This window comes from Hippocampus bargibanti, linkage group LG02 (genome assembly GCF_051943395.1).
Source record: "Hippocampus bargibanti isolate YZ-2025 linkage group LG02, ASM5194339v1, whole genome shotgun sequence".
NCBI lineage: Eukaryota > Metazoa > Chordata > Actinopteri > Syngnathiformes > Syngnathidae > Hippocampus > Hippocampus bargibanti.
This window is the reverse complement of record NC_142735.1, coordinates 5,507,040-5,531,571: the sequence shown is the minus strand read 5'-3', so window position 1 is coordinate 5,531,571 and position 24,532 is coordinate 5,507,040. Positions and strand designations below refer to the sequence as shown.

Genomic DNA, 24,532 nt, shown 5'->3' with positions numbered 1-24,532 from the left:
TCTGCGTGTCATCTTCCCTGGGAGATTTGACAACGAACCTACTTTCGACTACCATTCTTCAAATAAAGAGAAACGTCAAACTCTTTACGTCCTCCATTCAGCTGATTTCAAAGCATGACGTCAAATTAACAATAAAACACCCCGAGTTTAATTTAACTTAAAAAAAATAGTTTAACTTCCGGGATGGACAATCAATGGACAAATTAAACACACATTAACGAGGGACTGTTGTGTTTTGGGCGTCGTGGATTGCAGTACTTCCTGGTCGAAAGTGTAGATGAAATTTGATTGGATATTTCAAGACAAACTTCAACTTCATTGGATACTTGTGTCAGGTGGTGAAATCACTCAACAAGGAAGTAGAACAAACAATTGTAGCCGGCAAATCCAATGCTATGCAGGAGAAATAAAAAATAAAATGTCTTGGAAAGCCGGTGGGTGGATACTATTTTTCGTGGGTTTGTGCGGCCGCAGCAAACCTCTCGACAACGGCCTGGCGATGACCCCCACGATGGGTTGGCTACATTGGGAGAGGTTCATGTGTAACACCAACTGCGACGCCGATCCGGATAACTGCATAAGGTGCGACACAAATGGCACAAAGTGAGGACGAGGAAATGTAAGACAGTATTAATATTATTAACGGTGTTCCTTTTCGGGTAATTTACAAAAATCGAAAAATGAAAACATTGTTTCCGCCCGGTTTCGAACCGGGGACCTTTCGCGTGTGAGGCGAACGTGATAACCACTACACTACGGAAACTGTCCTGTGAACACCCACGAAATATCTTATCATTGTGTACACCCGTGGTATAGAGTGCGTAACATTAATCGTCATGCAACATTCAAATTGAAAGACTGGAATAGAAGTAACGGGTAAAAAGGCATAAAGTAAAACATATTTCGCCGCGTTGCAGATCTTTTCCTCGTTCTCGATAATACAAACCGGGAAAACGGATTCATTTCCGACCTATTTCTATTTGGGATCACTTGAATCTCTCGGCCCGTAATGTGTCCCGTCCGAAACCGGTTGTTCCCATGATCTCGTCTCTCTCGCTTTAAGTCCGATTAACTATCTGCAGCCTGTCAGTTTCCGTAGTGTAGTGGTTATCACGTTCGCCTCACACGCGAAAGGCCCCCGGTTCGAAACCGGGCGGAAACATTTATTGAGACATTCCATTTTGTTGTAATTCGTTTTAACGAATGTCAGTTTTCGTAGTCTCGTTATTCTCACGTTTGCCTCACACGTGAAAGGTCCCCTGTTCGAATATTGGGTGGTTTGGTTGTGATTTGTCTTAACGAATGTCAGTATTCGTAGTGTCGTGATTAGAACGACTGCATTACAGACCGACGTTCACCAAATGGCGACACCTTTTATCCTGACAAAGCATAACTGGGGTTCTTTGTTTTCATTATTCTTGATGGGCAAAAGACACATTCGTCAGTTTCCGTAGTGTAGTGGTTATCTCGTTCGCCTCACACGTGAAAGGTCTCAGCTTTGAAACCGGGAGGAAACATCTACTGAAACATTCCGTTTGCTTGGTGGTTTGGTTGTGATTTGTCTTAACGAATGTCAGTTTTCGTGGTGTCGGGATTAGAACGACTGCATCACAGACCGAAGTTCACCAAATGGCGACTCATTTTTCCTTTTTTTCTGACAAATCCTAACTGGGTTCTTTTTTTTATTATTCTTGATGGGCAAAAGACACTGACGTCAGTTTCTGTAGCGTAGTGGTTATAACATTAGGTTCTGAACCTAGCTCTGAACCTTTGGCTCCTTTCCTGCTCAATGTTTTTTCTGAAAGCATCTCAAAAGGCTCCCTCCCCTGTTCACTCTCTCAAGGTCTTATATCTCTCATTCCAAAACCAAAAAAAGACACATCATCTCTTGAAAACTGGCGCCCTATCTGCCTATTAAATACAGACTATAAAATTTTGGCCTCCATTCTTGCAAACCGAATTAGAAAATCCTTACCGCATATAATTAGTGAAACACAGTCAGGCTTCTTGAGTAAAAGACACATTGCCAATAATGTTCGTCTTGTATTGGATATTCTTGATTATCAGGAACTTATTAACCACAATAGTTTTATTTTATTTCTCGATTTTTACAAAGCCTTTGACACTTTGGAACACCGTTTTATTTTTCAATCACTTAATAAGTTTGGTTTTGGAAACTACTTTACTCAGGCTGTTAAGACACTGTACACCAACTGCAACTCCTCAATACTGCTTAAATATGGTACGTCCCCTCGCTTCAACGTCTCCCGTGGCATCCGTCAAGGTTGTCCCATTTCTCCCTATTTATTCTTACTTTCAGCACAAATTTTATCACTGTTGGTCACTGAAAGCGAGGTCCAAGGGATTGAAGTAGCGGGCAGGCAGGTTGTGATTAGCCAGGTGGCAGATGACACCACACTCTTCCTGAAAAATCCTGAGCAAATTTCAAGGGCCATAGCTCTGGTTAAAGAGTTTTCCAAAGCGTCAGGTCTTTCGCTCAATATAAATAAATGTGAGTTGTTAGCTGTGAAATCATGTAATGAATCTATGCTATACAACATACCTGTTAAAAATCAAGTGACGTACCTAGGTGTTGTCATAGCCAAAGACGACGAAGAGCGTTGTCATTTGAACCTCGATCCAATAATTGATAAAACCAAGAAGCGCTTTAATCACTGGTTACAAAGGGATCTATCACTAAACGGAAGAATACTGCTAGCAAAAAGTGAGGGAATCTCTCGGTTTGTATATCCTACAATGGCTTTAAATGTGGATCCAAGCACATGTAAGACAATGGACAAAATAATGTATAACTTTGTATGGAAAAATACAACTCATTATATAAGAAACTCAGTCATATCCAGGACGGTAAAGGAGGGAGGCCTAGATTTTTTGGACTTTACTTCTCTAAACTATACGTTTAAGATTAACTGGCTGCGTAATTATCTGTGTAGCCCTGATGCAATCTGGAATTTCATTCCAAAATCCATGTTTTCCCGACTTGGTGGTCTGTCTTTCTTGCTGAAATGTAATTATAAGGTTGAAAAATTGCCTGTTAACCTATCAAAATTTCGTAAACAAGTTTTATTAGCCTGGTGCCTAATGTATAACCATTCTTTCTCTCCGCATTCATGTATGATCTGGAATAACTGTCATATTTTGTACAAAAACAAATCACTGTTTTTGTCGAGATGGATTGACTGGGGTATCATTTATGTAAAGCAACTTTTTAACACAAACAATGTTTTAATGAACTATGCTGAATTTATCAATACACATCAAATCCCTGTGACCCCTAAGGACTTTGCCATCGTTATGGATGCCATCCCAAGTGGTATCATAAGCCTGTTCAAGGGTCACTCCGCGACTCCCGACAGACCACCGCCAATTCCAGTGACAGAAACTGCCCTGGGGAAACTCTGTTTCTCATCAATTGCCCGAAATCGGAACCGTGCAATTCGACATTTGTTTCAAAAATCTTTTGTGACGGTTCCCTACGTTGTTCATCACTGGAGAACGTATGTCCCAAATATTCCATGGGAAAAGGTTTGGACCCTCCCATATAAATTTTTCATCCCAAACCAAAAAAGAGAAATAACCTACAAACTTTTGCACCGTTGCTATCCTGTTAAACATAAGATACGGTCTTTACAGGATATATCTTGTACATTTTGTGAAGCTGAGCCTGAAACTGCAACTCACCTCTTCTGGGCTTGTCCCGAAACTACTCGCTTCTGGAAACACTTTGTCAAATACGTTCAATGTAAAGTCACTTCTCTATTCATATTTCATTACAAAGACATGCTGTTTGGATATTACAACCAGACCAACGATAAATATTTTATTATTAATTTATTAGTTTTTCTTGCCAAACATCATATTCATAAATCTAAATTTTGTGGGAGGAAACCCCTATTTGTAATATTTCAAAATGAAATGAAACTATATCAGAAAACAATTCAACTATCTGCCGACCCAAATGCTATCAAAACACATGATTTGTTGATGAAATATGGCATAGGATGATGTGATTGCCGAATTCATCTGGTGTCCCCCCCCCTCTCTTTTTTGTCAATTTCACTATGTTGTGCAGACTCGATGGAATGTTAAAACCCCTGGCACCCCCCTTCCCCCGCTCTCTCTCTCTTCTAATTTGTTCTTCTCTCCTCTTTTTTCTTCTTGTAAAATGATTATCTGTCAGGAACTCCTATTTCCTGTGCGATCAGGTACTGTCTCATACGCGATTATGTCACCTAATGTATGTTGCCAACTATTTGGAAAATATCAAGTATGCAGAAAGATTTGCTGAGACACACCTCAGATGTACTTTTAGAAGCTCCACAAGCTATTCAAAACCAATGGTTTTGTCTACCTTTGTTGTGTTTTGTTTGCAGTGTTGTTTGTTTGTTTGTTTGTTTCTGTTGCTTTGTATGTTTGCATGCCATTTGAATAAAAAAAAAAAAAAACATTAGCTTCACACGCGAAAGCTCCCTGGTTTGAAACCGGGCGGAAACATCTGTTGAGTTTTGAGACATTTCGTTTGCTTGGGTGGTTTGGTTGTGATTTGTCTTAACGAATGTCAGTATTCATAGTGTCGTGATTAGAACGACTGCATTACAGACCGACGTTCACCAAATGGCGACACCTTTTATCCTGACAAAGCATAACTGGGGTTCTTTGTTTTTATTATTCTTGATGGGCAAAAGACGCTGACGTCAGTTTCTGTAGTGTAGTGGTTATCACATTCGCCTCACACGCAAAAGGTCCCCGGTTCCAAACCGGGCGGAAACATCTATTGCAACATTTCGTTTGGTTGTAATTCGTTTTATCGAATGTCAGTTTTCGTAGTGTCGTGATTAGAACGACTGCATTACAGACCGAAGTTCACCAAATGGCGACACCTTTTATCCTGATAAAGCATAACTGGGGTTCTTTGTTTTCATTATTCTTGATGGGCAAAAGACTAATTTGGCAGTTTCCGTAGTGTAGTGGTTATCACGGTCGCCTAACACGCGAAAGGTCCCTGGTTCGAAACCGGGTGGAAACATCTGTTGAGTTATGAGACATTTTGTTTGCTTGGGTGGTTTGGTTGTGATTTGTCTTAATGAATGTCAGTTTTCGTAGTGTCGTGATTAGAACGACTGCATTACAGACAGACGTTCACCAAATGGCGACACCTTTTATCCTGACAAAGCATAACTGGGGTTCTTTGTTTTCATTATTCTTGATGGGCAAAAGACACAGAAGTCAGTTTCTGTAGCGTAGTGGTTATCACATTAGCCTCACGCGCGAAAGCTCCCTGGTTCGAAACCGGGTGGAAACATCTGTTGAGTTTTGAGACATTTCGTTTGCTTGGGTGGTTTGGTTGTGATTTGTCTTAACGAATGTCAGTATTCATAGTGTCGTGATTAGAACGACTGCATTACAGACCGACGTTCACCAAATGGCGACACCTTTTATCCTGAAAAAGCATAACTGGGGTTCTTTGTTTTTATTATTCTTGATGGGCAAAAGATGCTGACGTCAGTTTCTGTAGTGTAGTGGTTATCACATTCGCCTCACACGCGAAAGGTCCCCGATTCGAAACCGGGCGGAAACATCTGTTGAGTTTTGAGACATTTCGTTTGCTTTGGTGGTTTGGTTGTGATTTGTCTTAACGAATGTCAGTATTCATAGTGTCGTGATTAGAACGACTGCATTACAGACCGACGTTCACCAAATGGCGACACCTTTTATCCTGACAAAGCATAACTGGGGTTCTTTGTTTTCATTATTCTTGATGGGCAAAAGACACACTTGTCAGTTTCCGTAGTGTAGTGGTTATCACGTTCGCCTCACACGCGAAAGGTCCCTGGTTCGAAACCGGGCAGAAACATCTGTTGAGTTTTGAGACATTTTGTTTGCTTGGGTGGTTTGGTTGTGATTTGTCTTAACGAATGTCAGTTTTCGTAGTGTCGTGATTAGAACGACTGCATTACAGAAAGACGTTCACCAAATGGCGACACCTTTTATCCTGACAAAGCATAACTGGGGTTCTTTATTTTCATTATTATTGATGGGCAAAAGACACATTTGTCAGTTTCCGTAGTGTAGTGGTTATCACGTTCGCCTCACACGTGAAATGTCCCTGGTTCGAAACCGGGCGGAAACATCTGTTGAGTTTTGAGACATTTCTTTTGGTTGGGTGGTTTGGTTCTAATTCGTTGTAACGAATGTCCGTTTTCGTAGTGTCGTGATTAGAACGACTGCATTACAGAAAGACGTTCACCAAATGGCGACACCTTTTATCCTGACAAAGCATAACTGGGGTTCTTTGTTTTCATTATTCTTGATGGGCAAAAGACTCATTTGTCAGTTTCCGTAGTGTAGTGGTTATCACGTTCACCTAACACGCGAAAGGTCCCTGGTTCGAAACCGGGCGGAAACATCTGTTGAGTTTTGAGACATTTTGTTTGCTTGGGTGGTTTGGTTGTGATTAGTCTTAACGAATGTCAGTTTTCGTAGTGTCGTGATTAGAACGACTGCATTACAGACAGACGTTCACCAAATGGCGACACCTTTTATCCTGACAAAGCATAACTGGGGTTCTTTATTTTCATTATTCTTGATGGGCAAAAGAAACATTTGTCAGTTTCCGTAGTGTAGTGGTTATCACGTTCGCCTCACACGCGAAAGGTCCCTGGTTCGAAACCGGGCGGAAACATCTGTTGAGTTTTGAGACATTTCTTTTGGTTGGGTGGTTTGGTTCTCATTCGTTGTAACGAATGTCCGTTTTCGTAGTGTCGTGATTAGAACGACTGCATTACAGACAGACGTTCACCAAATGGCGACACCTTTTATCCTGACAAAGCATAACTGGGGTTCTTTGTTTTCATTATTCTTGATGGGCAAAAGACACAGAAGTCAGTTTCTGTAGCGTAGTGGTTATCACATTAGCCTCACACGCGAAAGCTCCCTGGTTCGAAACCGGGTGGAAACATCTGTTGAGTTTTGAGACATTTCGTTTGCTTGGGTGGTTTGGTTGTGATTTGTCATAACGAATGTCAGTATTCATAGTGTCGTGATTAGAACGACTGCATTACAGACCGACGTTCACCAAATGGCGACACCTTTTATCCTGAAAAAGCATAACTGGCGTTCTTTGTTTTTATTATTCTTGATGGGCAAAAGACGCTGACGTCAGTTTCTGTAGTGTAGTGGTTATCACATTCGCCTCACACGCGAAAGGTCCCCGATTCGAAACCGGGCGGAAACATCTGTTGAGTTTTGAGACATTTCGTTTGCTTGGGTGGTTTGGTTGTGATTTGTCTTAACGAATGTCAGTATTCATAGTGTCGTGATTAGAACGACTGCATTACAGACCGACGTTCACCAAATGGCGACACCTTTTATCCTGACAAAGCATAACTGGGGTTCTTTGTTTTCATTATTCTTGATGGGCAAAAGACACATTTGTCAGTTTCCGTAGTGTAGTGGTTATCACGTTCGCCTAACATGCGAAAGGTCCCTAGTTCGAAACCGGGTGGAAACATCTGTTGAGTTTTGAGACATTTTGTTTGCTTGGGTGGTTTGGTTGTGATTTGTCTTAACGAATGTCAGTTTTCGTAGTGTCGTGATTAGAACGACTGCATTACAGACAGACGTTCACCAAATGGCGACACCTTTTATCCTGACAAAGCATAACTGGGGTTCTTTATTTTCATTATTCTTGATGGGCAAAAGACACATTTGTCAGTTTCCGTAGTGTAGTGGTTATCACGTTCGCCTTACACGCGAAAGGTCCCTGGTTCGAAACCGGGCGGAAACATCTGTTGAGTTTTGAGACATTTCTTTTGGTTGGGTGGTTTGGTTCTAATTCGTTGTAACGAATGTCAGTTTTCGTAGTGTCGTGATTAGAACGACTGCATTACAGACAGACGTTCACCAAATGGCGACACCTTTTATCCTGACAAAGCATAACTGGGGTTCTTTGTTTTCATTATTCTTGATGGGCAAAAGACACAGAAGTCCGTTTCTGTAGCGTAGTGGTTATCACATTAGCCTCACACGCGAAAGCTCCCTGGTTCGAAACCGGGTGGAAACATCTGTTGAGTTTTGAGACATTTCGTTTGCTTGGGTGGTTTGGTTGTGATTTGTCTTAACGAATGTCAGTATTCATAGTGTCGTGATTAGAACGACTGCATTACAGACCGACGTTCACCAAATGGTGACACCTTTTATCCTGAAAAAGCATAACTGGCGTTCTTTGTTTTTATTATTCTTGATGGGCAAAAGACGCTGACGTCAGTTTCTGTAGTGTAGTGGTTATCACATTCGCCTCACACGCGAAAGGTCCCCGATTCGAAACCGGGCGGAAACATCTGTTGAGTTTTGAGACATTTCGTTTGCTTGGGTGGTTTGGTTGTGATTTGTCTTAACGAATGTCAGTATTCATAGTGTCGTGATTAGAACGACTGCATTACAGACCGACGTTCACCAAATGGCGACACCTTTTATCCTGACAAAGCATAACTGGGGTTCTTTGTTTTCATTATTCTTGATGGGCAAAAGACACATTTGTCAGTTTCCGTAGTGTAGTGGTTATCACGTTCGCCTCACACGCGAAATGTCCCTGGTTCGAAACCGGGCGGAAACATCTGTTGAGTTTTGAGACATTTTGTTTGCTTGGGTGGTTTGGTTCTAATTCGTTGTAACGAATGTCCGTTTTCGTAGTGTCGTGATTAGAACGACTGCATTACAGAAAGACGTTCACCAAATGGCGACACCTTTTATCCTGACAAAGCATAACTGGGGTTCTTTGTTTTCATTATTCTTGATGGGCAAAAGACTCATTTGTCAGTTTCCGTAGTGTAGTGGTTATCACGTTCGCCTAACACGCGAAAGGTCCCTGGTTCGAAACCGGGCGGAAACATCTGTTGAGTTTTGAGACATTTTGTTTGCTTGGGTGGTTTGGTTGTGATTTGTCTTAACGAATGTCAGTTTTCGTAGTGTCGTGATTAGAACGACTGCATTACAGAAAGACGTTCACCAAATGGCGACACCTTTTATCCTGACAAAGCATAACTGGGGTTCTTTGTTTTCATTATTCTTGATGGGCAAAAGACACATTTGTCAGTTTCCGTAGTGTAGTGGTTATCACGTTCGCCTCACACGCGAAATGTCCCTGGTTCGAAACCGGGCGGAAACATCTGTTGAGTTTTGAGACATTTTGTTTGCTTGGGTGGTTTGGTTCTAATTCGTTGTAACGAATGTCAGTTTTCGTAGTGTCGTGATTAGAACGACTGCATTACAGAAAGACGTTCACCAAATGGCGACACCTTTTATCCTGACAAAGCATAACTGGGGTTCTTTGTTTTCATTATTCTTGATGGGCAAAAGAAACATTTGTCAGTTTCCGTAGTGTAGTGGTTATCACGTTCGCCTCACACGCGAAAGGTCCCTGGTTCGAAACCGGGCGGAAACATCTGTTGAGTTTTGAGACATTTCTTTTGGTTGGGTGGTTTGGTTCTAATTCGTTGTAACGAATGTCCGTTTTCGTAGTGTCGTGATTAGAACGACTGCATTACAGAAAGACGTTCACCAAATGGCGACACCTTTTATCCTGACAAAGCATAACTGGGGTTCCTTGTTTTCATTATTCTTGATGAGCAAAAGACACATTTGTCAGTTTCCGTAGTGTAGTGGTTATCACGTTCGCCTAACACGCGAAAGGTCCCTGGTTCGAAACCGGGCGGAAACATCTGTTGAGTTTTGAGACATTTCTTTTGGTTGGGTGGTTTGGTTCTAATTCGTTGTAACGAATGTCAGTTTTCGTAGTGTCGTGATTAGAACGACTGCATTACAGACAGACGTTCACCAAATGGCGACACCTTTTATCCTGACAAAGCATAACTGGGGTTCTTTGTTTTCATTATTCTTGATGGGCAAAAGACACAGAAGTCAGTTTCTGTAGCGTAGTGGTTATCACATTGGCCTCACACGCGAAAGCTCGCTGGTTCGAAACCGGGTGGAAACATCTGTTGAGTTTTGAGACATTTCGTTTGCTTGGGTGGTTTGGTTGTGATTTGTCTTAACGAATGTCAGTATTCATAGTGTCATGATTAGAACGACTGCATTACAGACCGACGTTCACCAAATGGCGACACCTTTTATCCTGACAAAGCATAACTGGGGTTCTTTGTTTTCATTATTCTTGATGGGCAAAAGACACATTTGTCAGTTTCCGTAGTGTAGTGGTTATCACGTTCGCCTCACACGCGAAAGGTCCCTGGTTCGAAACCGGGCGGAAACATCTGTTGAGTTTTGAGACATTTTGTTTGCTTGGGTGGTTTGGTTGTGATTTGTCTTAACGAATGTCAGTTTTCGTAGTGTCGTGATTAGAACGACTGCATTACAGACATACGTTCACCAAATGGCGACACCTTTTATCCTGATAAAGCATAACTGGGGTTCTTTGTTTTCATTATTCTTGATGAGCAAAAGACACATTTGTCAGTTTCCGTAGTGTAGTGGTTATCACGTTCGCCTCACACGCGAAAGGTCCCTGGTTCGAAACCGGGCGGAAGCATCTGTTGAGTTTTGAGACATTTCTTTTGGTTGGGTGGTTTGGTTCTAATTCGTTGTAACGAATGTCCGTTTTCGTAGTGTCGTGATTAGAACGACTGCATTACAGAAAGACGTTCACCAAATGGCGACACCTTTTATCCTGACAAAGCATAACTGGGGTTCTTTGTTTTCATTATTCTTGATGGGCAAAAGACTCATTTGTCAGTTTCCGTAGTGTAGTGGTTATCACGTTCGCCTAACACGCGAAAGGTCCCTGGTTCGAAACCGGGCGGAAACATCTGTTGAGTTTTGAGACATTTCTTTTGGTTGGGTGGTTTGGTTCTCATTCGTTGTAACGAATGTCCGTTTTCGTAGTGTCGTGATTAGAACGACTGCATTACAGACAGACGTTCACCAAATGGCGACACCTTTTATCCTGACAAAGCATAACTGGGGTTCTTTGTTTTCATTATTCTTGATGGGCAAAAGACTCATTTGTCAGTTTCCGTAGTGTAGTGGTTATCACGTTCGCCTAACACGCGAAAGGTCCCTGGTTCGAAACCGGGTGGAAACATCTGTTGAGTTTTGAGACATTTTGTTTGCTTGGGTGGTTTGGTTGTGATTTGTCTTAACGAATGTCAGTTTTCATAGTGTCGTGATTAGAACGACTGCATTACAGACAGACGTTCACCAAATGGCGACACCTTTTATCCTGACAAAGCATAACTGGGGTTCTTTGTTTTCATTATTCTTGATGGGCAAAAGACGCATTTGTCAGTTTCCGTAGTGTAGTGGTTATCACGTTCGCCTAACACGCGAAAGGTCCCTGGTTCGAAACCGGGTGGAAACAGCTGTTGAGTTTTGAGACATTTTGTTTGCTTGGGTGGTTTGGTTGTGATTTGTCTTAACGAATGTCAGTTTTCGTAGTGTCGTGATTAGAACGACTGCATTACAGACAGACGTTCACCAAATGGCGACACCTTTTATCCTGACAAAGCATAACTGGGGTTCTTTGTTTTCATTATTCTTGATGGGCAAAAGACACATTTGTCAGTTTCCGTAGTGTAGTGGTTATCACGTTAGCCTCACACGCGAAAGGTCCCTGGTTCGAAACCGGGCGGAAACATCTGTTGAGTTTTGAGACATTTCGTTTGCTTGGGTGGTTTGGTTGTGATTTGTCTTAACGAATGTCAGTTTTCGTAGTGTCGTGATTAGAACGACTGCATTACAGAAAGACGTTCACCAAATGGCGACACCTTTTATCCTGACAAAGCATAACTGGGGTTCTTTGTTTTCATTATTCTTGATGGGCAAAAGACACATTTGTCAGTTTCTGTAGTGTAGTGGTTATCACGTTCGCCTAACATGCGAAAGGTCCCTGGTTCGAAACCGGGTGGAAACATCTGTTGAGTTTTGAGACATTTTGTTTGCTTGGGTGGTTTGGTTGTGATTTGTCTTAACGAATGTCAGTTTTCGTAGTGTCGTGATTAGAACGACTGCATTACAGAAAGACGTTCACCAAATGCCGACACCTTTTATCCTGACAAAGCATCACTGGGGTTCTTTATTTTCATTATTCTTGATGGGCAAAAGAAACATTTGTCAGTTTCCGTAGTGTAGTGGTTATCACTTTGGCCTCACACGCGGAAGGTCCCTGGTTCGAAACCGGGCGGAAACATCTGTTGAGTTTTGAGACATTTCTTTTGGTTGGGTGGTTTGGTTCTCATTCGTTGTAACGAATGTCCGTTTTCGTAGTGTCGTGATTAGAACGACTGCATTACAGACAGACGTTCACCAAATGGCGACACCTTTTATCCTGACAAAGCATAACTGGGGTTCTTTGTTTTCATTATTCTTGATGGGCAAAAGACACAGAAGTCAGTTTCTGTAGCGTAGTGGTTATCACATTAGCCTCACACGCGAAAGCTCCCTGGTTCGAAACCGGGTGGAAACATCTGTTGAGTTTTGAGACATTTCGTTTGCTTGGGTGGTTTGGTTGTGATTCGTCTTAACGAATGTCAGTATTCATAGTGTCGTGATTAGAACGACTGCATTACAGACCGACGTTCACCAAATGGCGACACCTTTTATCCTGAAAAAGCATAACTGGGGTTCTTTGTTTTTATTATTCTTGATGGGCAAAAGACTCATTTGTCAGTTTCCGTAGTGTAGTGGTTATCACGTTCGCCTAACACGCGAAAGGTCACTGGTTCGAAACCGGGCGGAAACATCTGTTGCGTTTTGAGACATTTTGTTTGCTTGGGTGGTTTGGTTGTGATTAGTCTTAACGAATGTCAGTTTTCGTAGTGTCGTGATTAGAACGACTGCATTACAGACAGACGTTCACCAAATGGCGACACCTTTTATCCTGACAAAGCATAACTGGGGTTCTTTATTTTCATTATTCTTGATGGGCAAAAGACTCATTTGTCAGTTTCCGTAGTGTAGTGGTTATCACGTTCGCCTCACACGCGAAAGGTCCCTGGTTCGAAACCGGGCGGAAACATCTGTTGAGTTTTGAGACATTTCTTTTGGTTGGGTGGTTTGGTTCTCATTCGTTGTAACGAATGTCCGTTTTCGTAGTGTCGTGATTAGAACGACTGCATTACAGACAGACGTTCACCAAATGGCGACACCTTTTATCCTGACAAAGCATAACTGGGGTTCTTTGTTTTCATTATTCTTGATGGGCAAAAGACACAGAAGTCAGTTTCTGTAGCGTAGTGGTTATCACATTAGCCTCACACGCGAAAGCTCCCTGGTTCGAAACCGGGTGGAAACATCTGTTGAGTTTTGAGACATTTCGTTTGCTTGGGTGGTTTGGTTGTGATTCGTCTTAACGAATGTCAGTATTCATAGTGTCGTGATTAGAACGACTGCATTACAGACCGACGTTCACCAAATGGCGACACCTTTTATCCTGAAAAAGCATAACTGGGGTTCTTTGTTTTTATTATTCTTGATGGGCAAAAGACGCTGACGTCAGTTTCTGTAGTGTAGTGGTTATCACATTCGCCTCACACGCGAAAGGTCCCCGATTCGAAACCGGGTGGAAACATCTGTTGAGTTTTGAGACATTTCGTTTGCTTGGGTGGTTTGGTTGTGATTTGTCTTAACGAATGTCAGTATTCATAGTGTCGTGATTAGAACGACTGCATTACAGACCGACGTTCACCAAATGGCGACACCTTTTATCCTGAAAAAGCATAACTGGGGTTCTTTGTTTTTATTATTCTTGATGGGCAAAAGACGCTGACGTCAGTTTCTGTAGTGTAGTGGTTATCACATTCGCCTCACACGCGAAAGGTCCCCGGTTCGAAACCGGGCGGAAACATCTGTTGAGTTTTGAGACATTTCGTTTGCTTGGGTGGTTTGGTTGTGATTTGTCTTAACGAATGTCAGTATTCATAGTGTCGTGATTAGAACGACTGCATTACAGACCGACGTTCACCAAATGGCGACACCTTTTATCCTGACAAAGCATAACTGGGGTTCTTTGTTTTTATTATTCTTGATGGGCAAAAGACGCTGACGTCAGTTTCTGTAGTGTAGTGGTTATCACATTCGCCTCACACGCAAAAGGTCCCCGGTTCCAAACCGGGCGGAAACATCTATTGCAACATTTCGTTTGGTTGTAATTCGTTTGACAAAGCATAACTGGGGTTCTTTGTTTTCATTATTCTTGATGGGCAAAAGACACATTTGTCAGTTTCCGTAGTGTAGTGGTTATCACGTTCGCCTAACACGCGAAAGGTCCCTGGTTCGAAACCGGGTGGAAACATCTGTTGAGTTTTGAGACATTTTGTTTGCTTGGGTGGTTTGGTTGTGATTTGTCTTAACGAATGTCAGTTTTCGTAGTGTCGTGATTAGAACCACTGCATTACAGACAGACGTTCACCAAATGGCGACACCTTTTATCCTGATAAAGCATAACTGGGGTTCTTTGTTTTCATTATTCTTGATGGGCAAAAGACACATTTGTCAGTTTCCGTAGTGTAGTGGTTATCACGTTTGCCTCACATGCGAAATGTCCCTGGTTCGAAACCGGGCGGAAACATCTGTTGAGTTTTGAGACATTTCTTTTGGTTGGGTGGTTTGGTTCTCATTCGTTGTAACGAATGTCCGTTTTCGTAGTGTCGTGATTAGAACGACTGCATTACAGACAGACGTTCACCAAATGGCGACACCTTTTATCCTGACAAAGCATAACTGGGGTTCTTTGTTTTCATTATTCTTGATGGGCAAAAGACACCGAAGTCAGTTTCTGTAGCGTAGTGGTTATCACATTAGCCTCACACGCGAAAGCTCCCTGGTTCGAAACCGGGTGGAAACATCTGTTGAGTTTTGAGACATTTCGTTTGCTTGGGTGGTTTGGTTGTGATTTGTCTTAACGAATGTCAGTATTCATAGTGTCGTGATTAGAACGACTGCATTACAGACCGACGTTCACCAAATGGCGACACCTTTCATCCTGAAAAAGCATAACTGGGGTTCTTTGTTTTTATTATTCTTGATGGGCAAAAGACGCTGACGTCAGTTTCTGTAGTGTAGTGGTTATCACATTCGCCTCACACGCGAAAGGTCCCCGGTTCGAAACCGGGCGGAAACATCTGTTGAGTTTTGAGACATTTCGTTTGCTTGGGTGGTTTGGTTGTGATTTGTCTTAACGAATGTCAGTATTCATAGTGTCGTGATTAGAACGACTGCATTACAGACCGACGTTCACCAAATGGCGACACCTTTTATCCTGACAAAGCATAACTGGGGTTCTTTGTTTTCATTATTCTTGATGGGCAAAAGACACAGAAGTCAGTTTCTGTAGCGTAGTGGTTATCACATTAGCCTCACATGCGAAAGCTCTCTGGTTCGAAACCGGGTGGAAACATCTGTTGAGTTTTGAGACATTTCGTTTGCTTGGGTGGTTTGGTTGTGATTTGTCTTAACGAATGTCAGTATTCATAGTGTCGTGATTAGAACGACTGCATTACAGACCGACGTTCACCAAATGGCGACACCTTTTATTCTGACAAAGCATAACGGGTTCTTTGTTGTCATTATTCTCAATGGGCAAAAGACGCGTATAAAGGACGTGTATAAAGGCATAAAGTAAGACATATTTCGCCGGGTTGCAGATCTTTGCCTCGTTCTCGATAATACAAACCGGGAAAACGGATTCGTATCCGACCTATTTCTATTTGGGATCACTTGAATCTCTCGGCCCGTAATGTGTCCCGTTCGAAACCCGTTGTTCACATGATCTCGTCTCTCTCGTTTTAAGTCTGTTTAACTATCGGGTGCCTGTCAGTTTCCGTAGTGTAGTGGTTGTCACGTTCGCCTAGCACGTGAAAGGTCCCAGTTTCGAAACCGGGTGGAAACATCTACTGAAACATTTCGTTTGCTTGGTGGTTTGGTTGTGATTTGTCTTAACGAATGTCAGTTTTCATAGTGTCATGATTAGACCGACTGCATTACAGACCTCTTCTCTTCCTTTCGGCTTTTCCCTTCAGGGGGTCACCACAGCAAATCAGTGTCCTCCATCTTTAGAGGTTTGATCCGCATGTTTGTTTTGGCCAAGCTTTTACGTCGGATGCCCTTCCTGACACAACCCTCTGTATTATCCGGGCTTGGGACCGGCACAAGAAGACATGTCCCTTTGTGGCTACAGAACAAGCAACCGACGTTCGCCAAATGGCGAAACCTTTTTTTCTGACAAATCCTAACTGGGTTCTTTGTTTTTATTATTCTTGATGGGCAAAATACCCTTACGTCAGTTACTGTAGTGTAGTGGTTATCGCATTCGCCTCCCACGCTAAAGGTCTCCGGTTTGAAACCGGGTGGAAACATCTTTTAAAACATACAGACAGACAGACACCTATATTTTGATACTTCTTTTGGTGGGTGTTTTTGTTTTCATTGTTTTTAACGAATGTCAGTTTCCGTAGTCTCGTGATTGGAACGACCGCCTCACAGACTGAAGTTCACCAGATGGTGACACCTTTTTCTGACAAATCTTACTTGATGTTCTTTGTTTTCATTATTCTGATGTTCAAAAAATCTTGCTCATCAGTTTCTGTAGTGTACTGGTTATCCATTGGCCTCACACGTGAAAGGTCTCCGGTTCGAAACCGGGTGGAAACATCTTCTTCTCGAAACATTTTTACTGGGTGGTTTTGTTTTAATTCGTTTCAACGAGTGAGTATGCGCCAGTTTCCGTCGTGTCGTGATTATAACATTCGCCTCACACACCGACGTTCACCAGGTGGCGATCCTTTTTTAAGCTATCACGTTCGCCTCACACGTGAAAGGTCCCCGTTTCGTAATGAGCGTGCGTCAGTTTTCGTAAAAACGTCTGCCTCACACACCGAAGTCCTCAGTGGGGTTCTTTCTTTTGATCATGTTTGATAATTAAAAGAATCTCTTGCATGTTTCCGTAGTGTAGTGGTTATTATCTTTCTCTCCAATTCAAAACCAGGCGGAAACATTGAACAATTTAATTTCGTGTGAACTACAGGCTTATTTAGTTTTACACAAAACTACAGTATTTGTTGTGTGAGTGGCGCATTACATTAAATCTGTCATCTAGTGAAAGAGCAATTTGCTGTGTTGTCCTTGTCACAATGCATTGCCAGTATGCAGAGATTACAAAAATGCATTTGTAGTGTTTGGGGTTGAAATAAAAAAAAAAACTCCAGAAATGAATCCAGGTTCCACTCAGTGTGGTATCAGGCTTTGTGCTACTTGATAGTGTTCTCACATCTGCTTTTTTTCTTCTAGTGAACGTCTGTACATGTTGATGGCAGACATCATGGAGGCAGAGGGCTGGAGGGAAGCCGGCTATCAATACGTCTGCATTGACGACTGCTGGATGGGTCAAAGTCGAGATGCCCAGGGCCGCTTGCAAGCGGACCCCCGCAGGTTCCCTGGGGGGATCAAAAAACTGGCTGACTATGTGAGTGCTTTGTTTATGAAGAGCGAGGTGAATATTTTTCGGTATGCAGCTTTGTTATAAGCAATGTTCAGCTGTATTTTAACTTGTATGATCGTATATGTACATCAAACCATTTAGGACCGCTTTAAAAGACTGCGTATTATTGTTATTGCAACACTGCCCTCTCCTGGAGACGATTCGTCTGAAATTCAAGGCTTTTTCCCCCAGGTGCACTCCAAGGGTCTTAAATTGGGCATTTACGCAGATGTTGGCACAAGCACCTGTGCTGGATACCCTGGCAGTCTGGCTCACTATGACACAGATGCCCAAACCTTTGCTGAGTGGGAAGTCGACCTGCTCAAGTTTGACGGCTGTTCCATGGACACCACTTTGCTTGAGGAAGGCAAGCATGTTGTTCTGTTATTTGTAACAGGAGTCCATTCTTTGATATCCAAATCCAAGACATTTTTCATTTGTGGGGCCAAATACAAGAATTAAAAATGTGAAGCACCAACTAAATATTTATTAAGGGAAGATATGTTGGCTGTTTTTACCAGTCAAAGAAAACACATTGCAGTTTGGCCCAACTTGGAGCGTCGTGGCCTTGCGGATGTGTCACAAATGTGAGGGCAGCACTAGAGTTTTGCTTCTTTGGAAAAGGGAATTTGAATACTTTTAAGTTGTGGGTTTTATAATTAAATCAATTTAAGGTTAGTCACATTCTTAAATCTTAACACATAATTCTGCAATCTGATTATTTAGTTGAAGTTAGTGCCCCATTTTTCTCCCCTTGTATAAATGGTAGACTTGGGGAATGGAGGCAGGTGTGTAAAATACATCTACAGTGATTCCTCGGTTTACGAACGCTTTAGCTCCCGAAGTTTTCGCTTTACGAACATTAAATTTGCGAGAATATAATCTTGGCATACAAACTAGTTTTCGGCGGACGAACCAGACCACACAGCGCCACGGTGGCTGGCGGACTAGTTTTCCACACCCCCTTTGAGTGCAGACGTGGTTTGCTATCGAGTGGAGTACATTTGCTATTATGGGACTGAAAAAGACCTCACCAAGGGCTAGTGTTAAACCGAAGAGGACACAAATGCTATGCTAAGTCAAACATTGCTACGTGTGGCTAAGGGTATTTCTGTGTTGTCTAAGCCAGTGATTTTCAACCACTGTGCCGCGGCACACGAGTGTGTCGTGAGAGATCGTCAGGTGTGCCGTGAGAAACTATCCAATGCCCCTTTTTAAAATGTAACAAACATGTATTCATCATTTTCTCTCTGTATTATGTCATTGTCCGCTGTCCGTGCTGAAAAAGACCGGGAGGGTAATTTAATATTCGTCCATGTGGCAACACGTCACTGATTGCCTCTTTCCTGCGAGATGGTTAGTGGTGTGCCGCAAAAAAAATTCCAATGTAAAAAAACGTGCCCTGGTTCAACAAAGGTTGAAAAACATTGGTCTAAGCAACGGTCTCAGGCAATACAAGAGATTGAAAAACTTCTGTTGATTTGGATTAACGAAAAGCAGCTGGCAGGGGACAGTGAGTGAGGGTATTATCGCCGAGAAAGCACGGCAACTTCACTCGGATATCATCAAGAGGCAACTACATCAATGACCATCACAAAGGTAAATAAAACAACTTTATTATACAGGACAGTTAATTTCTTTAATTACTATACAATAGCACATTTATTATACATAAGGTATATTTTGTGCTGTTTTAAGGCTGATTTAGTAGAAAATTATGTTTTAATGGGACCTGGACACGGATTATTCTCATTTTAATGGTTTCCTATGGGAAATTAATGTTTGGAAGACACATTTTTCGCCTTACACACACTTTATGGGAACCAATTAATTTCATAAGCCGAGGTATCACTGTACTACGTTTTGAGGGTTTTCTGGAACCACATTCTGCAGAAGAGTTAAGTTCTTATGTTTTGTCATTTCTTTTACCTCAGGCTACGTGAACATGTCAAAAGCTCTAAACAGGACCGGAAGACCCATTCTATATTCCTGTGAGTGGCCTCTGTACAAGTGGCCTTCCCAAAAGGTAACATTCAACACTCAGCATACCAATTCTGGACTTGAACCACCAAGACCTGATTCAGGTTGAATCCTTTTTGTGACCCCACCAGCCTAACTACAACGCCATTGCAGAGACCTGCAACCAGTGGCGCAATTTCGCAGACGTCTACGATTCATGGAGCAGCGTCAAGTCCATCTTGGACTGGACTGCGACTCACCAGGACATTATTGTCCCTTCATCTGGTCCTGGCGGCTGGAATGACCCAGATATGGTGCGACCGACTATCTTGCTTCAAGCCGACAGCTAATGTCCTAAAATGTGTGCTGGATTGTCTCCAGCTGGTGATTGGGAACTTTGGCCTGAGTCGAGATCAGCAGGAGTCTCAAATGGCTCTATGGGCCATCATGGCGGCCCCGCTGCTCATGTCCAATGACCTGAGGTCCATCTGTCGCCACTCGAAGGAGCTGCTCCAGAACCGCCATATCATCGCCATTAGCCAGGATGAGCTGGGCAAGCAGGGATACCGCACAGCCAAGGTGCAACCTTGAACCCCTTATACAGTGGATGATTGCATTATATTAAGTTATGTGTTCCACAGGTGGATCATTTTGAGGTGTGGGAGAGACCTTTATCTCATGGCAGGCTCGCCATAGCATTACTCAACACACTGGAGATAGGAAGCCCTCGCAGGTTCTCCTTACAAGCTGCTCCTGGCTGGAGGATGTGCACACCGCTTTGCAACATCACCCAGATTCTGCCTCATTTTGAGGAGGTTGGGGTTCAGATTGGACACCAGGTGTTGGTTAACCCTTCAGGCACTGCTCTGCATGTCATAAAACAGCATGACAAAAGATTTCTTAAAATGCAGCGGTCTGAAAAACAGATACTCCTCTAGGCAAAATAAGTGATAATTTTACAGTTGGCGCCCAATTATGCATTTAGTCCCAAATTTAAAATTCTGAAATGGTTCTAATTATTCATTTCATATCACACAAACAATATACACTGCTAAAAGGTTTCTTCTTCTTCTTTTCCTTTCGGCTTTTGCTAATAGGTTTAATTCTTATAAACAAAAGCTGCAATAATTTAAATGATTCAAGAAAACATGATTTGCTGAGAAATAGGTTATTTCAACTCGTGGTTCGGTCTTTAAGTTCATAAATTCCCCTCTTTACTTTGCTTCCAATGATATACGCGAGGCTTTCTTAAAGTCAACTACAGTAAAGTCTCGTTCTATCGATAGTACTGCTTATTACGATACTATTTCTATGAACGCAAGGAGAAAATTTACATGCCGCAGGATCGGATATATCGATAGTCCGGTTATATCGATATTTTTTACGACTCCCGAGAATATCGATAAAACGAGACTTTACTGTGGCGGCTAAACATTCATCAGTTTATGCTAGTTTGTTAATTGGAGTCCATTTATTTTCTTTGTATTTTGCTCAGTGTTGAGAACCCTCTCTCACAAACTGCTGTATGGACTGCTGATGTGGGGGCAAGTTGGGCCAACTTTATCATGTTTGGTACAACTCTGCATTTGTCTGCTTTCCATGAAGTGAATGCCGATCATGCCTATCTCGTCCCGCAAGAATAAAACAAAAAGACGGCGGTTGTCAAACTGGGATCATTGTTGGAAAAAATATTAGCCATTGATTTTGTTGTTTTTTTGACTGAGAAATGTCATTGCACCCTAAAAAAACACATTTTGGAACTGTGTGTCTGGAAGAAAAAATATGCATCTCAGATGCGGGGCAGAGGTAACAACATGGCTGAATAATAAATCAGAATCATCTTTATTGCCAAGTATGTAGAACACACAAGGAATTTGTTTCCGGTAGAACACGCTGCACTAGTATCGTCGTCAAAAAAACTGCGAAGTGGCACTGTACAGTTCCATTTTGGCTACTGTTGAAAAAAAAAATCATGTTCTGATTATAATTGGCGCAGAGTTTTAGGTGCCCAATTTATCAGTGCAATTTGCTGCACATGTTTCCATCATGATCAAAACATTCACAGTAAAGATGACTGAGAAGCAGGATGGTAATTTTTAACACATTTATTGAAAATTGTGACAACTTGATCCAGAAGAGTGGCCCACATATTAGAACTGGATGACCTGGCCCTGTTGAGAGAACAAAGCATTGTCAGGAAGAGAAAATACTGCTGCTCGATCGGATTTGTCAATGGCATATGTATGGCTTTAAGATGGTGCAATGGAAAGCAAATATTGAAAAGCACAAATCCCCCCCACTACACATCACATCTACACATCTCGTTTTGACCTTTCGTCAGGGAAGCATGACAAAGGTGCTTTTATTAATGCACATTCCTGTCAAAAGCTCAACAATTGGGCTTTCGCTTCCACTTTTTCTTGTCGTTTGTCCTCAAACTTAAGAGCTTTTGTAATTTTGTCATTGTGGAAAGGTCAGCTTCATTTTAAGAAAGCACCAACTTGAAATAGTGCCGAGTTATTTAACTGTTATGGTCGCAGTTAAATGACAATGAACACTCAAGTATGTATTTCAGTCAAACTCCCCAAAGGTTGTGAGACAAACCAAATGGGACCACAAAAATTGCACATTCAAACCCAAGTCATCCTTTACGCAGATGCACGCACTGTCCCACCCATACTACATTTCAGAGTATTTGGGTGAAGCGGATTGAAAAAGTAAAATGATTCTTCTTTTTTGTAGATAAACATGTGTAGGCTCTGTAAAAACTGACACATTTCCATTGTTGTGCTGGGGGCGTTCACAGGCGTTTCCACGTCTTTGGTGCCCTTGTCTGTGTTGATTCTTCTGAATAACTCAAATGAGTCCTTGCGCCATATAGACCATACGTATCTCCGAGTGATTTTAAAGTGAATGGAACCTCTTCCAATGTCCAAAAAGGAAGCTAGCTATGTCCACCCTGACAACAGCGCAAACGCTCCTTTCATGCTGCACCTCTCTATGAAAATACAGTAAAGTCTCGTTATATCGATATCGGATATATCGATAGTCCCGGTTATATCGATATTATTTCTATGCACGCACTGAGAAAATTACATGCAAACAGGGTCGGATATATCGATAGTCCCGGTTATATCGATATTTTTTTCGGACTCCCTTGAATATCGATATAACGAGACTTTACTGTACTTTATATAGAGAAGTCTACCCATGCAGATAGAAGCAACATTTGTGCTACACTTGCCCTTGGCATGAAAATACAGCCACCACTGAACACAAAGAAAAGGGACAACAAATTCACCGCATTGGAATACGCAACAAGAATCTGAGGCGATGCATCACCAGTGCTTTTTTTGGTACAGCACCTTTGTGATCATTTTAGATACATCCAGTCTGCATAGTAATAAAGATGAGCCTACGTGCGATCAATGCATTGTGGTCTGTATTCTGTGCATCGGACGGACAACAATATTACACCACATGGACCAATGTGCAACCTGTGGGTAAAAAGTAGGGATAACCACAGAAAAAAAAACACCCTTGGAAAACGCCTTGCAGCTCAGTATAACATACATTGCGTATGTGACTGCTTGCCTATGGGAATTTGCATTTGACTTGGTCACCTTACATTTCAAGGATAAATTAACCCAAATGTAGAAACAGTTACCAAGACTTGCGGAAGAAAAAGCATCTTGTGAGCGTCTTACCTTTCTCTTCTTGTCACCTCCCAACTCAAAGTGCTTGCATCGCTTGATGGCCAGCATCCTCTTGGATCTGCAGTTGGCCTCCATGCACTCGAGCCTCAGCACAATTTTCTTGGTTGTCTTAGCCTAGAAACAAGGTGAAGATATTGCATGTTGGTTCTCACACGCATGCATGGCAGACCATTGCGACCAGGGTGATTGAACTCACCTTTTTACGGAAGATGGGCTTGGTCTGACCACCATAGCCACTCTGCTTCCTGTCATATCTCCTCTTACCTGCAACATTCACTCATTAACAACATGACTGTGGTCATATCTAATGATCCCATTGTTGTCCCACTATCTCCTGTCCAGTAACCAACACACCAGTATGTAAACAGGCACCAAGCCTGCCCATTTTTTCATCACATATCTAAACAGACAACGAAGATGTTTATCCACCAAGATTAAAGTGGATGCATAAAAAAAGCTAACGATCACACAGGTGCCACATCATAAAATGTCAAATACTTCACATTCAATGATTAATATGCCATTTGTGTGAACACATGTGCACCATTTGGGGCTTACGTTTCCACTAAAATGCCTGTTACATATCGTAATTACAACAGATTTAACAGTGAGGAAAACCAATTGATATGGGGGTCTGGTGATCTGTGTATGTGTAAACATACATGGCGCAAATTAACAGCCAACAAAACACTTACCCTGAGCATAGAGGGAATCCTTGCCCTTCTTGTACTGGGTGACTTTATGTGGTTGGTGCTTCTTGCACTTCTTGCAGTAGGTCCTGCGGGTCTTTGGGACGTTCACCTGAGGACATCGCTCGACCGTCAGTAATATTAAACAATCAACGATGCTCAATATACACATATAGCGAACAAAATATGTAATCTTTAGATAAGCCGTGCAAATCAACTCATTCGTACAGTTGTTAACGCAGTTCCCAAATGGCGATTCATAATAAGCTCAAGCTACAAGTTAGCATTGAATTTGCCATACTGCCCATGCAAATTGTATTGTACACTACGCACGCACCCATTATCTTCAGCTAGATTAAATAGGACACCTTTATCTCGCGACAGGCCGGACAAACGCGAAAATGGCTAGTAGCTAGCTAAGAAGATTGTAGCATCAACAGAAGACAACTTTTCGCCCCAAAACTCGTCATACGTTGCAAATGGCGGTACTGTTGCGAGAACAGAAGCCTAGCGTGCTTCTTTGAACAACCAAACCGCATCGATGGCTTATTTAACGTCAGATTAATGTCGATTCTTCATAGTGTTTCCAAGTGTTCAGTGCATACCATGTTTGCGTCCCAATGCAGAGCAAAAGAGGAAGTCCGCACGCGGAAGCAGCT

The 24,532-nt window shown here is 42.2% G+C and overlaps 2 protein-coding genes and 34 non-coding genes across 38 annotated transcripts; 34 read left to right on the top strand and 2 right to left on the bottom strand.

Annotated features, from left to right (window-relative positions):
• Positions 1–332: 332 nt before the first annotated feature.
• On the top strand, positions 333–21,218 carry gla (galactosidase, alpha). 3 transcript variants are annotated; one of them, XM_089022019.1, is made up of 7 exons: positions 333–603; positions 17,320–17,494; positions 17,702–17,876; positions 19,444–19,535; positions 19,621–19,782; positions 19,850–20,047; positions 20,110–21,218. In XM_089022019.1, the coding sequence occupies exons 1-7, from the start codon at positions 419–421 to the stop codon at positions 20,404–20,406; spliced, it is 1,284 nt and encodes a 427-aa protein (XP_088878145.1). In that variant the 5' UTR covers positions 333–418; the 3' UTR covers positions 20,407–21,218. The 3 variants fall into 3 exon arrangements, with proteins under 3 accessions (XP_088878145.1, XP_088878160.1, XP_088878152.1); XM_089022034.1 differs by having other exon boundaries at positions 333–619; XM_089022026.1 differs by having other exon boundaries at positions 334–582.
• trnav-cac (transfer RNA valine (anticodon CAC)) lies at positions 691–763 on the bottom strand. Its single transcript has one exon. It is a non-coding gene; the product is annotated as a tRNA-Val (tRNA).
• On the top strand, positions 1,090–1,162 carry trnav-cac (transfer RNA valine (anticodon CAC)). The gene has a single exon. It is a non-coding gene; the product is annotated as a tRNA-Val (tRNA).
• On the top strand, positions 4,719–4,791 carry trnav-cac (transfer RNA valine (anticodon CAC)). Its single transcript has one exon. It is a non-coding gene; the product is annotated as a tRNA-Val (tRNA).
• trnav-aac (transfer RNA valine (anticodon AAC)) lies at positions 4,975–5,047 on the top strand. The gene has a single exon. It is a non-coding gene; the product is annotated as a tRNA-Val (tRNA).
• On the top strand, positions 5,527–5,599 carry trnav-cac (transfer RNA valine (anticodon CAC)). The gene has a single exon. It is a non-coding gene; the product is annotated as a tRNA-Val (tRNA).
• Positions 5,803–5,875, top strand: trnav-cac (transfer RNA valine (anticodon CAC)). The gene has a single exon. It is a non-coding gene; the product is annotated as a tRNA-Val (tRNA).
• trnav-cac (transfer RNA valine (anticodon CAC)) lies at positions 6,079–6,151 on the top strand. Its single transcript has one exon. It is a non-coding gene; the product is annotated as a tRNA-Val (tRNA).
• trnav-aac (transfer RNA valine (anticodon AAC)) lies at positions 6,355–6,427 on the top strand. Its single transcript has one exon. It is a non-coding gene; the product is annotated as a tRNA-Val (tRNA).
• trnav-cac (transfer RNA valine (anticodon CAC)) lies at positions 6,631–6,703 on the top strand. Its single transcript has one exon. It is a non-coding gene; the product is annotated as a tRNA-Val (tRNA).
• trnav-cac (transfer RNA valine (anticodon CAC)) lies at positions 7,183–7,255 on the top strand. The gene has a single exon. It is a non-coding gene; the product is annotated as a tRNA-Val (tRNA).
• trnav-aac (transfer RNA valine (anticodon AAC)) lies at positions 7,459–7,531 on the top strand. The gene has a single exon. It is a non-coding gene; the product is annotated as a tRNA-Val (tRNA).
• Positions 7,735–7,807, top strand: trnav-uac (transfer RNA valine (anticodon UAC)). The gene has a single exon. It is a non-coding gene; the product is annotated as a tRNA-Val (tRNA).
• trnav-cac (transfer RNA valine (anticodon CAC)) lies at positions 8,287–8,359 on the top strand. The gene has a single exon. It is a non-coding gene; the product is annotated as a tRNA-Val (tRNA).
• Positions 8,563–8,635, top strand: trnav-cac (transfer RNA valine (anticodon CAC)). Its single transcript has one exon. It is a non-coding gene; the product is annotated as a tRNA-Val (tRNA).
• On the top strand, positions 8,839–8,911 carry trnav-aac (transfer RNA valine (anticodon AAC)). Its single transcript has one exon. It is a non-coding gene; the product is annotated as a tRNA-Val (tRNA).
• On the top strand, positions 9,115–9,187 carry trnav-cac (transfer RNA valine (anticodon CAC)). The gene has a single exon. It is a non-coding gene; the product is annotated as a tRNA-Val (tRNA).
• On the top strand, positions 9,391–9,463 carry trnav-cac (transfer RNA valine (anticodon CAC)). The gene has a single exon. It is a non-coding gene; the product is annotated as a tRNA-Val (tRNA).
• On the top strand, positions 9,667–9,739 carry trnav-aac (transfer RNA valine (anticodon AAC)). The gene has a single exon. It is a non-coding gene; the product is annotated as a tRNA-Val (tRNA).
• trnav-cac (transfer RNA valine (anticodon CAC)) lies at positions 10,219–10,291 on the top strand. The gene has a single exon. It is a non-coding gene; the product is annotated as a tRNA-Val (tRNA).
• On the top strand, positions 10,495–10,567 carry trnav-cac (transfer RNA valine (anticodon CAC)). Its single transcript has one exon. It is a non-coding gene; the product is annotated as a tRNA-Val (tRNA).
• trnav-aac (transfer RNA valine (anticodon AAC)) lies at positions 10,771–10,843 on the top strand. Its single transcript has one exon. It is a non-coding gene; the product is annotated as a tRNA-Val (tRNA).
• Positions 11,047–11,119, top strand: trnav-aac (transfer RNA valine (anticodon AAC)). Its single transcript has one exon. It is a non-coding gene; the product is annotated as a tRNA-Val (tRNA).
• trnav-aac (transfer RNA valine (anticodon AAC)) lies at positions 11,323–11,395 on the top strand. The gene has a single exon. It is a non-coding gene; the product is annotated as a tRNA-Val (tRNA).
• On the top strand, positions 11,599–11,671 carry trnav-cac (transfer RNA valine (anticodon CAC)). The gene has a single exon. It is a non-coding gene; the product is annotated as a tRNA-Val (tRNA).
• Positions 11,875–11,947, top strand: trnav-aac (transfer RNA valine (anticodon AAC)). Its single transcript has one exon. It is a non-coding gene; the product is annotated as a tRNA-Val (tRNA).
• On the top strand, positions 12,151–12,223 carry trnav-cac (transfer RNA valine (anticodon CAC)). Its single transcript has one exon. It is a non-coding gene; the product is annotated as a tRNA-Val (tRNA).
• Positions 12,703–12,775, top strand: trnav-aac (transfer RNA valine (anticodon AAC)). The gene has a single exon. It is a non-coding gene; the product is annotated as a tRNA-Val (tRNA).
• Positions 12,979–13,051, top strand: trnav-cac (transfer RNA valine (anticodon CAC)). Its single transcript has one exon. It is a non-coding gene; the product is annotated as a tRNA-Val (tRNA).
• trnav-cac (transfer RNA valine (anticodon CAC)) lies at positions 13,531–13,603 on the top strand. The gene has a single exon. It is a non-coding gene; the product is annotated as a tRNA-Val (tRNA).
• Positions 13,807–13,879, top strand: trnav-cac (transfer RNA valine (anticodon CAC)). The gene has a single exon. It is a non-coding gene; the product is annotated as a tRNA-Val (tRNA).
• On the top strand, positions 14,083–14,155 carry trnav-cac (transfer RNA valine (anticodon CAC)). The gene has a single exon. It is a non-coding gene; the product is annotated as a tRNA-Val (tRNA).
• Positions 14,254–14,326, top strand: trnav-aac (transfer RNA valine (anticodon AAC)). The gene has a single exon. It is a non-coding gene; the product is annotated as a tRNA-Val (tRNA).
• Positions 14,530–14,602, top strand: trnav-cac (transfer RNA valine (anticodon CAC)). Its single transcript has one exon. It is a non-coding gene; the product is annotated as a tRNA-Val (tRNA).
• trnav-cac (transfer RNA valine (anticodon CAC)) lies at positions 15,082–15,154 on the top strand. The gene has a single exon. It is a non-coding gene; the product is annotated as a tRNA-Val (tRNA).
• Positions 21,219–21,558: 340 nt separating the features above from the next.
• On the bottom strand, positions 21,559–24,526 carry rpl36a (ribosomal protein L36A). Its single transcript, XM_089022046.1, has 5 exons — positions 24,479–24,526; positions 23,880–23,985; positions 23,381–23,448; positions 23,176–23,298; positions 21,559–21,639 (listed from the first exon to the last, which is right to left on the bottom strand). The coding sequence occupies exons 1-5, from the start codon at positions 24,479–24,481 to the stop codon at positions 21,619–21,621; spliced, it is 321 nt and encodes a 106-aa protein (XP_088878172.1). The 5' UTR covers positions 24,482–24,526; the 3' UTR covers positions 21,559–21,618.
• Positions 24,527–24,532: the final 6 nt, after the last annotated feature.

Coding starts and splice junctions, on each gene's coding strand:
- gla (XM_089022019.1), top strand. CDS start 419: ATGTCTTGGAAAGCCGGTGGGTGGATACTATTTTTCGTGGGTTTGTGC. Junction 604..17,319: donor TGCGACACAAATGGCACAAA/GTGAGGACGAGG, acceptor TTTTTCTTCTAG/TGAACGTCTGTACATGTTGA. Junction 17,495..17,701: donor TCAAAAAACTGGCTGACTAT/GTGAGTGCTTTG, acceptor TTTTTCCCCCAG/GTGCACTCCAAGGGTCTTAA.
- rpl36a (XM_089022046.1), bottom strand. Junction 23,299..23,380: donor AGCCCATCTTCCGTAAAAAG/GTGAGTTCAATC, acceptor CCTTGTTTCTAG/GCTAAGACAACCAAGAAAAT. Junction 21,640..23,175: donor GAGGTGACAAGAAGAGAAAG/GTAAGACGCTCA, acceptor TTCTCTCAACAG/GGCCAGGTCATCCAGTTCTA.